Source organism: Cervus elaphus, chromosome 7 (genome assembly GCF_910594005.1).
Source record: "Cervus elaphus chromosome 7, mCerEla1.1, whole genome shotgun sequence".
Taxonomy (NCBI): Eukaryota; Metazoa; Chordata; class Mammalia; order Artiodactyla; family Cervidae; genus Cervus; species Cervus elaphus.
This window is the reverse complement of record NC_057821.1, coordinates 20,181,379-20,193,661: the sequence shown is the minus strand read 5'-3', so window position 1 is coordinate 20,193,661 and position 12,283 is coordinate 20,181,379. Positions and strand designations below refer to the sequence as shown.

General features: G+C 45.0%; 1 protein-coding gene across 2 annotated transcripts in view; it reads left to right on the top strand.

Annotated features, from left to right (window-relative positions):
* Nucleotides 1-12,283, top strand: part of CLIC5 (chloride intracellular channel 5) — a 163,452-nt gene that overhangs the window by 106,483 nt on the left and 44,686 nt on the right. For both annotated transcript variants that reach the window (XM_043907643.1, XM_043907644.1), the window contains exons 2-3: nucleotides 7,109-7,218; nucleotides 11,260-11,385. In XM_043907643.1, coding sequence (XP_043763578.1) covers nucleotides 7,109-7,218; nucleotides 11,260-11,385 — 236 coding nt within the window. The remainder of the gene's footprint in view (nucleotides 1-7,108; nucleotides 7,219-11,259; nucleotides 11,386-12,283) is intronic.

Sequence of the window (12,283 nt, the reverse complement as noted above, 5' to 3'; positions counted from 1 at the left end):
GCTGACTTCTCTTAAGTCAGTCAAAGATTTTGTAAAAAATATAACAATGCCACTCTTCTTACTAAATTTTTTCTAAATATATGGTCTCTTTATATTAAAATATGCTGTTTGTGTTAACATGTAATATATTTGGCATTATTATTATATTTTAATGAATGAGGAAATAAATATGTTTTAGCTTTAATTATAACACAGGAAATATCAAAAGCTATAACCCACATGAACAAAAGCTCTTTAGTATCCTCAACAATCTTAAAAGGCACAAAAGGATTCTGAAACCAAAAGAGTTTGAAAAATGCTGTCTTAAGCTGATAATTTTCCATTAGCTGCTTGATTTTAGAAAATTGCTGGAAGTTATAAGTGCAAAGATTGAGACTCAAGGTCACAGGGTGAATCAGAGGCAGAGGTAGGTCTAGTACCATAATCTGCTATAATGCCTTCAGCAACCCAAGTTTCTTTCTCAGGATGCTCTTTAGAGGGCCAACATAAAAATTTTAAGATACTCAAGTCATAAAAATGGAGCAATATCATCCTGCCCTCAACATTCATGCATTCTAACAGGCACTCAGTTTTAGGTACCTGGGCTTGTTGCTGCTGGAGGCAACGTGAATAAAACATTAGCTAAGCTTACCATATAGTGTGGGAGACTATGTCATAACATGTAATATGATTTAGTTGGCATACAACATGTAATATATAATCATACAACCCATATAATTGCATCCTGCCATTACTATTATATGTAGTATTACATAGTGTATAATGGTTTATGGTCTTAAAAAATATTTATTTTTATTTGTTTGATTGCACTGGGTCTTGGTTGTGGCATGCTTCTGTCTTCATTATGGCATGCAGAATCTTTAGTTGTGCAATGTGGGATCTCGTTCCCTGACCAGGGATTGAACCCAGGCCCCCTGAATTGGGAGTGCTGAGTCTCAGCCACTGGGGTACCAGGGAAGTACCAAAGTTTGTGTGTTATTACAGCTTAAGTGATATAGAATGTATTAATAATACAGTATAATATAGCAAAGCATAGTGTAGCATATCCACATACTAGTAAATAAATTTACTGTACCTAGGGAAGAGACAGTACTTTGGGGTCAGAGCTGGCTGGCAGTTGTGTTCACGTGAGGCCGTGGAAAAGTAGAATGATGAACTTGGGAAGTTTGCCAGCTGCTGTACACCATTCTCCTTTGACCCCACTGTTTGCATTCATTTCCTAGTGCTGCCAAAATAAATGACCTTAAACTGGGTGTCTTGTAACAACAGAAATGTGTTCTCTCACAGTTCTGGAGGCTGGAAGTCTGAAATCAAGTTGGTAGCAGGGCCATGCTGTCTCTGAAATCTCTAGAGAGGACCCCACCCTAATCTCCTCTAGCTTCTGGGGTCTGCTGACCATCCTTGGTGTCCTTGGTTTGCCAATACATCAATCCAGTCTCTGCCTCCATCTCCATACGACATTTTTATCTGTGCCCAAATGTTTAGGGCCCACTCGAATCCAACATGACCTCATCTTGACTTGATTTTATCTGTAAAATTTTGCTTCCAAATAAGGTCACATTCACAGGTTCTGTGTGAACATGAATTTGGGAGGGAATGTTATTCAACCCAGTTCACCATGTTTTTGACTACCTCAGCCACCATTGCTCAGAGCCCCTTTGAACCACAGTCCATTTGGACTTTTCCACATACTTTTCAGGGCCTGGGCTCCCCCTGAGTCCCCCCAAGTTCTTGGTTGATGTTTCAAGTGGCTGCCACAAGCATACCACATTTAACCCATGAGTTTATCAAATGGTTTATATGGGGCACAGGACTGGTTAGTTGGGAAGGAGGAAAAGAGGAAAATGAACAACTCAATACTAAAAAATAATAACCCAATTGAAATACAGGCTAAGAACTTGAATAGATATTTCTCTAAAGAAGACATACAAACAGCCAACAAAAAAGAATTCTCAATATCAGTAATTATGAGAGGAAAGCAAATCAAAACCACAATGAGATCTCACCTCAGGATAGCGATTCTAAGAAAAACAAATGACAAGTCTTGGCCAGGATGAAATTAGCACCCTCACACACTGTTGCTGAAAATACTAAGTGGAGCAGCGACTGTAGAAAACAGTGTCGTGGTTCCTCAAAAAAATAAAAAATAGAACTACCATATGATCCAGCAATCCGACTTCTGGGGAGTCAGCTAAAATAACTGAAATCAGAATCTGAAAGAGATATTAGCACTCCTGTGTTCATTATGCCTGCGTGTGTCCTAAGTTGCTTCAGTTGTGTCCAACAGTTTGTGGCCCTGTGGACTGTAGCCTACCAGGCTCCTCTGTCCATGGGATTCTCCAGGCAGGAATACCGGAGTGGGTTGCCATACCCTTCTCCAGGGGATCTTCCTGACCTAGAGATCAAACCCATGTCTCTTATGTCTTCTGCATTGGCAGGAGAGTTCTTTACCACTAGTGTTACCTGGGAAGCCCTGTGTTCATTATGAGCTGAGCTGAAGCTGAGCTGAAGTCGCTCAGTCATGTCTGACTCTTTGCGACCCCATGGACTGTAGTCCCCCAGGCTCCTCGGTCCATGGGATTTTCCAGGCATGAATACTGGAGTGGGTTGCCATTTCCTTCTCCAGGGGAGCTTCCCGACCCAGGGATAGAACCCGGGTCTGCTGCGTTGTAGGCAGACACTTTACTGTCTGAGCTAACAGGGAAGCTCTAGCAGTATTTAAATAGCCGAGGTATGAAAATAGCCTAAAGTCCTTTGATAGATGAATGGATAAAAAAACTGATGTATACACACAGTGGAATATTCAGTTCAGTTCAGTCACTCAGTTGTGTCTGACTCTTTGCGACCCCATGAACCACAGCACGCCAGGCCTCCCTGTCCATCACCAACTCCTGGAGTCCACCCAAACCCCATGTCCATTGTGTCGGTGATGCCATCCCACCACCTCATCCTCTGTCATCCCCTTCTCCTCCTCTGTCATCCCCTTCTCCTCCTGCCCTCAATCTTTCCCAGCATCAGGGTCTTTTCAAATAAGTCAGCTCTCCGCATCAGGTGACCAAAGTATTGGAGTTTCAGCTTCAACATCAGTCCTCCCAATGAACACCCAGCATTGATCTCCTTTAGGATGGACTGGTTGGATCTCCTTGTAGTCCAAGAGACTCTCAAAGAGTCTTCTCCAACACCACAGTTCAAAAGCATCAATTCTTCTGCACTCAGCTATCTTTATAGTCCAACTCTCACATCCATACATGACCACTGGAAGAACCATAGCCTTGACTAGACGGACCTTTGTTGGCCAAGTAATGTCTCTGCTTTTTAATATGCTGTCTAGGTTGCTCATAACTTTCCTTCCAAGGAGCAAGCGTCTTTTAATTTCATGGCTGCAGTCACCATCCTCAGTGATTTTGGAGCCCAGAAAAATAGTCAGTCACTGTTTCCAATATTATGCAGCCTTAAAAAAGAAGGAAAGTCTAAAATGTGTAACAGCATGGATGACTCTCAAGGGCGTTATGGTGAATGAATTAAACTGATCACAGAAAGACAAATACTGCATGATCCTATTTATATGAAGTAACTAAAATAGTGAAAGTCATAATATCAAAAAGCAGAAAAGTGGTTGCCAGGGTCAAGGAGAGGGGAAAGTGGGGAGTTCCTAATAACAGAAATACAGTTTCATTTGAGCAAAGTGAGTAAGCGTTGGAGAGCCGCTTACAGCACTGGATAGTCGACAATACTGCCTTGCACCCTGAAACATGTCTTAAGAGGGTAGATCTCATGTTAAGTGTTCCCAGCACAAGAGAAGGGAAGGGACGGTGAAGCTAAAAGAGAGGTGCAGAGACAGTAGGACAGACCCCTTGTGTCTTGTTTCTCTTGGTCTTTTGGCAATTTTTGTTTATTCCGTCTAGAATCCTAGCAAGACAATAGTGGACATGGGGGGAACTGTGACTGCCACCAGCCTCTACAGCCAGCAGAGCTGTGGCATATTGACTGCAGTCTGGGAGGTATCAGACATCCCCAGCGCCCTCACCTCCTGCTCCATGACTTTGGGTGACCATGCTACCTGTCTGGGCTGGGTCCTTAGGATGGAGTCCGCACATGGTGGCTAAGAGCTCTGGGTCTGGAACCAGATTGCGTGGGTACATCCCAAGGACTGTCAGGCCAGTGACGTCCCCTCTCTGTAATTTCCCCTCAGCTCCCATGTCTGTAAAAGGATGACACTATCTCACTACACAGGTTTCATGTGAGGAATAAATGCATTAATAATGTTATGTAAAACAGGAGTTGCCTGGCAGTCTAGTGGTTAAGACTCTGTGCTTCCAGTCCAGGGGCTTCAGGTTCAATCCCTGGTTGGGAAACTAATCCCACATGCCAGGTGATGTGACCAAAAATAAATAAATAAAAGGTTTGAATTAAACAGAAAGCTTGTTATTCATGATAATGCAATTAAATAAAAAGCAATATATGCAAAGCCCTTAGAACAATGCCTGACAATATAGATATTCATTGATACTATTAACATTATTATATGAATTTTGGGTCCAGCTAATAAGAATGCCAATATTTCTTTAGTTCCTGCTTCGATTCTCTTATGAGTAGTATCCCCACTCCCACCCTCACCACCAGAGGTAAAAACAGATAAGAGTGTGTGGCTTTTGTTTTTGAATTCTCAGCTTGTCACTTACATCATAACTGACCCTGGGGAAAAATTCCTTTGTCAGGATGTTTTAAGGGACCAACAACTTGTCAAATGGGTGCTTCTTGAGAAAGATACTTTTAGGAACTGATGTCATCAAGTCAAGTTTTGCACCAGTCATTATTAAATCCATAGTTGCCTGTCTGAGTGTGGCTTTATCGGTAGCGTTAGCCCTGTGGTCAGGGTGGCACCTGCCCTATACCCTCCACCTTTCTGATTTTCTATAACCAAGCCCATGGTGTCTGAAACCCTCAGAGTGGATCTGTTTCCAGCACTAAGGAAAGTGAGACCTGAATAAGGATGGGGTTCCGGGTAGAGTTAAGAGAAAGGTGAAATAACTGTAATTTCATAGCAGTTACCTATGAGCAACACCAGCAAAGGCACCAGTTTTCCATTATAAACCTGAACCTCTGCTGGGAGTGATGGGCCAGGTGGAAATAAGCACAGCCTGAGGCTTATGAAAGAAGACATCCGCCCCCTCCCCGCCCAAACCCCCAGCAAACAAAGCTGCAGGGAAAAATAATGTGCTGAGCTTGGAGGGCAGTTTTTTCTCCTTCTCTTTTCAAAAAAAGAAAGAAAGAAAAGAAGTCTTAGTAAGCCCCCATTCCAGGATGTTGGATTGTTGTCAGCTTTTCAAGCCAGGCTATGGGCCTTTGCTCCAGACATCCTCCTTGTGGGTGGAGCCTGGTCCTTACGAGGCCACAGTTGCCAGGGTAGCCAAGGGCAAACTAGAGTGAGTGGGTGGGACTTCCCTGGCAGTCCGGAGGTTAAGACTGAGCTTCCACTGCAGGAGGCACAGGTTCGATCCCTGGTCAGGGAACTGAGATCCCACATCCCTCGAAGCTGAAACAAACAAAGACATCTGCAACAACAACAACAAAAAAACCCCTAAAGCAACAACAACAAAAACCAGAGTGAATGGGTGATTTCTCTCTCCAAGTACCATTTTGGGGCCAGTAAAACAGGCTCCTCTGTCCATGGGATTCTCCAGGCAAGAATTCTGGAGTGGGTTGCCATTTCCTTCTCCAGGGGATCTTCTCAACCCGGGGATTGAACCCGGGTCTCCTGCATTGCAGACGGATTCTTTACCATCTGAGCCACCAGGGAAGCCCCAAACAGAGTGAGTAGGTGATCTCTCCCTCTAGGTACCATTTTGGAGCCAATAAACCACTCAGTGAAAATAAATCACACAGAAATCAGTTCTCCAACCTTTTTTCTTCCTGTGTTTGCTAAAAATATACTCTATAAAATTCACATCTTTGCAGCCCACTCAGAGGTAAAAGTGGACTTGTCTTTCAGAGAAAAAAATTCTGTTTTGAGGAGGGTACTGAGAAGGGGAAAGTTGGGGAGTGGGAGTACGCAGGTCCTCAATAATGCTGTCTGCCATGATTATCTGTGTGTACCTGTCTCATCCCCTAGTCCACACATCAGAGGGTCCTAAGGTCCTGAGTAAATGCTTTTTTGAATCCTCTTTGTACAGTGCTTTGCACATGATCAATATGTAATCACTGTTCAAGAGAATAATTTAACAAATGAGTAGCTTATTGACACAAGGTCAAGTAGTAGTCAGAACTAAGTGGGACATTGATTAAAATCTTGAGCCTGCAGATTAGATAGAAAGAGGTCAAAATCTGAGGATCTATACTCATGACATCCTCACGGAGCAAGGACTAAAGGGTAGAGGATAAACTACAGAGGAACATACTTTGGCGAGGTTATTAATATAACTGAAGGAAAGCATTTCTGATGGCTAGAACTGTCCTCAGAATGGACTAGTTTGAGAGATATAAATTGCTGGTGAGTGGAACTATTCAAGCGTAGACAAGATGATTACTCAGAAGTATAGAAGTTGGTCCAACATTCTTGGTATCAGATTATGTGATGTTAAGGGGTGTCCTGGTGGCTCAGATGGTAAAGAATCTGCCTGCAATGTGGAAGACTCGGCTTCAATCCCTGGATCGAGAAGATCCTCCAGAGAAGGGAATGGCAACCCATTCCAGTATTCTTGCCTGGAGAATTCCATGGACAGAGCAGCCTGGCAGGCTACAGTCCACGGGTCTCAAAGAGTCAGGCATGACTGGGCAACTAACACTTTCACAACACTTTTCCTGTGATGTTAAAGGTCTCTTTTTTACTCTGAGATGCTAGGGTTCAGTGGTTTCAGAAAGTTATGAGTCTGCATAATCACCATGCTGGAAACTCACGTTCAGTTCCACAGGGTTTATTGAGCCCTTACCCTGTGCCCAGTGTCACCCTACATTAGGAAGACAATGATAAATATTAAAAGTCAACTTTAAAGGAAGGCTGGAGCACGGACTTAGTTCTGCTCAAACCGGCATCTAGCTGTTAGAATGCTATATGCCTTCTTGCTAATGTGCACAAGCCAACTCAGGACTCTTGTGCTTTTCTTTCTAGGCTGGAATCGATGGGGAAAGCATTGGCAACTGTCCCTTCTCTCAGCGCCTCTTTATGATCCTCTGGCTGAAAGGAGTTGTGTTCAATGTCACCACGGTGGATCTGAAAAGGTAAAGGATGGTGCATTCATGAGCAGTAGGTTTCGCTGTAGAAACAGAGGATCATCCATGAAGGAGGGTGACAACTTTCTAGCTGCCTCCTGCTCACACCTCTTTGGCCAGACCCCTAGTTGAAAGGGAGGCTGGGAAAACAAGCATCACCCTTGGGATAGAGCAAGTCCCAATTTGCAAGGAAGAGGGAGGGACTGGACACTGGGTATCGTGACTGAGTGTCTGGCACAGAGATGGGCATGGACATCTGAAAATCCAGAGTGAGCCGTTCCCATCATACTAATGCCCTCATCCTGGGGGACCCCAGCTAGACTCCAGGTGTGAGAGGTTGAGTTTCCAAGGAACTAAGATCCATACCATTTCTCCCACTATGTTCCCATCTTTAGAAGTCCTTAGTGTGAGAGCTCCGGATTAGAGACTGGGATGAAGTGTTACTAGTATTCTCATTCTGAAGTGCAGTTTTAATGACTTTAAAATTCAGGCAGCGTTCACCATCACGAGCCACACTCTTTCCTTCTTGCTTCTCTCCTCTCTCCTCTGCTTCCCCTTTAAATGGGGACTGGCTCAGATGCATTCTTCCGGGGTTCATCTTCCTCCTCGGTGAGCTTAGCCCACTCTCCCTGTCACCTTCATGTCAGTTATTCTGTACCTAGACCCCTGCCCTCTTCTTGCTGTTTCCACTTGCATTTTCTATCACCACTTTAAAATATCTGTTCTGAAACATGTACCTTCATTTTCCCTTTGAGTTGAAGTCCCCTCCCCCCAAAACCTGAATTCCTTTGGTCTTTCATTTTTCTAGGCACTGAAACATTTCCGGCTTCCTTCTTTGCTGCCCTCATTGTCCATCAGTAGCCCAGCACCCTCTCACTGGGCTGTTTCTTATGTCCAAGCTCTCCTGTCTATTCTTAAAGCCCATACTTGGTCCAGGTCCCACCACTGGTAGTTAGACAGCGTCTTTGTTCTTCAAGCTGGTCTTCATCCATCCGGGTTCTCTCTGTCTGTCTCTGATCTGTCTCTGATCATCCTTTGTATTATCATAAGGATATTCTTCCTAAAACAATCCTTTGGGATATTTTCCGTAAAATAATCCTTTAACCATGTGGAGAGATGGTGCCCAACTCCCAGGACCAACCCTCTCTCCTGGGAAGCCTCCCCCTCGCACCCCGCTACTCAGGCATATCTCTCCCTCAGCCTCCCCCAGACTCACCCAGCATCTATGGTCCCTGCTGCGCGACTCCATCAATTTGCATCTCACCAGGTTATGATAGCTACAGTCCCAGTGCTTTACCATTAGCCTGCTTTCCCATTAAAAAAATCACATAAAGTGTGATTTTTTTTCTTTGTTCTATTTGAGGAAACCTAGACACACATTTAAATGGCTTGTTTAAGGTGCCCATCTAGAGTTGGAGGGGCTTGCACCAAAAATCCCATCTCCTTGGTTCAGATACCATGCTCTTCAGGACTCATCAGTTATGAAGTCTGTTTTGTCATTCACATGAGACCTTGAATCCCTCAAGGGCTGGTTGAGATCATGTTTAAGTTTCTTTGTATCCATCATAGCAGCTAATTCATTCATTCAGGGGCCCAACTAACCTCTGTCAAATGAATGAACACACACATGCAATGCAGACAGTGTCTGCGAGAGCTGACTTTTGTACAGTTGGGAGGATTGGCTTCCTTTAGTGGAGAAGAGGCGGTCTTTGGAATATCATCTGTGAATGTGGACTTGTGTTTGGCTGTGGATCAGCCACCCCAGCATTCCTCAGATCCTTACGAGGCTCTTTGCTTTCTGTTATCACATCTAGTCCTGCCAACGCCCTTCAAGTAGGCCAGTTAAGTATCAGGACTCCAGTTTTATAGATAAGGAGACTTTCTTACTGGGAAAAAAAAAAAAAAAATATATATATATATATATATATATATATGAATTAAGGAACTTGTTAAATGCTTGATACAGTGAAGTTTAGCAATTCCCAGCAAAACTAATTTCTTATCCTGGCTCCATCATGAATTGAGTATCCTTGAACAAGTTACCCTCTCTTTCCTGAATCTGTTTCCTTACTGGTACAATGGGCATAGCAGTGGTGCCTTGTTTCTATCGTGAGGATCTGTGGAGGCAGGCCATGGACCACTTGCATTCAATGTTGTGCTGGCTGGTAGCAAGAACACCACCCGTGTCAGCTCTTCTTAGCATCATCTTGACCTCCAGTCAGGAAAGGAGGACTGATGTATATTAAATGATCCGTAAGTTAGACTTGGCAATAGGTAATTAAGTTCTAACTGTATAATTTCTTAATGGCTGAGAGAGTCAACAAAGAGACGGGGCCTCCCCTGACCAACATCCATGGGCAACGTGAATTGGACTGTAGCAGCCACATGCAGTACCTCAGAAGGATGCCAGACTCCAAAGGCTATTGTTCTGCTGAGTCTTAGAAAAAAAAAATCATCCTTATTAATTTTACCAGGGCTTCCCTGGTGGCTCAGATGGTAAAGAATCTGCCTGCAGTGCAGGAGACCCAGGTTCGATCCCTGGGTCAGGAAGGTCCCCCGAAGTAGGAAATGGCAACCCACTCCAGTATTCTTGCCTGGAGAATCCCCATGGACAGAGGAGCCTGGCAGGCTACAGTCCATGAGGTTGCAAAGAGTCAGACATAAACGAACAACTAACACTTAAATAATTTCTGGATCTTTAAGCCACAGAGAGTTCATTGCTGAAATATAAAATCAGTATGGATTTTTCCCACCCTGCTGAGAACCCAAGCATCATTGCCTTGTGTGTGTGTGTGTGTGTGTGTGTATATGCAGGCTCAGACCTGTCTGACTCTTTGTGACCCCACGGACTGTAGTCTTCCAGGCTCCTCTGTCCATGGGATTTCCCCAGGCAAGAGTACTGGAGTGAGTTGCCATTTCCTACTCCAGGGGATCTTCCCGGCCCAGGGATTGAACCAATGTCTCTTGAGTCTCCTACATTGGCAGGTGGATTCTTTACCACCGAGCCTGGGAAGCCCATCACTGCCTTAGGTGAGCTCATATGAGCCACCAGGGAAGCCCTTAAAACACAGGAAGAGAAGGTAAAGAATATCCTTCCATTGTCTGAAAGGAGGAACACATAGGAAGTAAACACAGGGACTAAGGAAATTAGATTTTAGAAGTGCTTGCAGTGTCAATTGTCCGAGGAGTTCCAAGTGCCCCAGAAGGCAGCTGGAGAGTGTGTGTGTTTGGGCATGGACGCGGGAGGGACACCTTAATTGAAATTCCTGTCTTCCCCTCCCAGGCTGATTACGCCAGGAATGTGTTTTGTTACAGACTCCTCTTCCCCCTTATTTACTCTCTTGGTTCCTCTCTCTACTGTTTTCCCCCCACGCCTGCCTCCCACAGGGAGTGCGCATTCTCAGAGAGAGGGTTTGGGGTGACTCTGATGTCCCAGCCCTGCCCCGGGAAGTTTCCATCATGATTTCTCCTCCTCCCTCTGTCTGCTGTGCAGTCTTCTCCGTCCCCAGGTCCTCCATCCATCTGCTGGCCCTTCTCCCCGCCTCTTTGCTCCATCCCCGCTCCCGCCTTCTGACTTGAATAAGGACCCATGTCAAACACAATGTCACTTCCTTCCTCTTGTGCAAACCTTGAAGAACACAGAATATCGTTCTTAGTGGAAAAGCATGACTGAATTCGTGAATATTCAAAGTTCGGGATTCTGCCTAATACATTTTTGTTAAGCAAATAAGTGAAGGACCGTTTGAAAGCAAACCCCAACTTCTGCCCTGGGTATTGGAAGCTTGGCTCTAGCTTAGATAGTCACCTGTGATCAGGCTCTGCTTTTTCCAAAGTCCATCCTGTCTTGCTCCTATTACTGAATGCCACCGGCCGGATTTCCTATATCACACCACGTTCTTCCAGAAACTTCTCCACCCTTCTCTGCCCTACATCCCATTCCAGCTCTGTTTTTGCTAACGATACATAATGAACAATACACCCCAGGTCTCCATGTCCATGAAGTGCCCTGGTATAAGCCACCCCCTGAACCTTGCTCTCTCCTCTCTGCAGAAAGCCTGCTGACCTGCACAACCTCGCCCCTGGTACCCATCCACCCTTCCTGACGTTCAACGGGGATGTGAAGACAGACGTCAATAAGATCGAGGAGTTCCTGGAGGAGACTTTGACCCCTGAAAAGTAATGAGCTGCTTCTTCCCGGAGCTAATGACGGGGAGGGTTCCGTGTGCTTCTCTAGATCCCGGGAGTAGATTTCCAAAAGAGCCTCATCGACTCAGGGCTCAGGCCTCTCTTTGAAAAGAGAGAGTCCCATACAGCCCTCTTCACCCCCAGGGGGCTGCCTGTCTCTAGCCTGCCCTACAAAGCCCAACCCCCTAGAGCCGATGCCCCCTAAACACGCCCTCTCTCCAGGCCCCTCTGCCTGAGGTGGGGCAGAGGCTCCTTCATGGCAGAACAAGAGCTGAAAGGTCGACAAAGTGAAGTGAAAAGTCAGCCAGGAGAGAGGTAATCCCGTGACTTAAAACCACACCAATGTATGAATAAGATCCATAAATCTGACCCTGTCTGGTCGGAGCCCATAATTAAACATGAAAAAAAAAAATGTACTGAAAGCAGTTTGACTTCTGAAAACGAGGTCAGGGAAGGGAGAGACCAGAGCACTATGGGTTCTTGTTCTATAGGTAAGTTGCTCCTAATGGGAAAGAGGAGAGAAGAGCCCTGAAATCCTAAAAGCTGCTGGAAACTAGACATGTGCATTGTACCTGGATTGAAATCAGAGATTCAAACAATCACCTTTAGCAAAAAGAGAACCCGGGGCAATAATATTATTAACACACACAGAGGAAGACGTTAGCAAACTTAATCCTGCAGGCTTGTCCCTGAAAAGCTTTAAGCAAAGGTGTTGTAGAGTCCGTTTTCAGGTTCTTTGGGGGATGGGGGAATATAGGGAGAGCAGAGGATGGAAGCTCCTAGAAATCAACTAGGATGAGCCAGTTGGTGACATACCAGGTAAGACAGACTAGAAGGCTGGGCTCAGGCAGTGACAGTGAAATGGGAGCAGAGAGGCAAGAGGGATTTT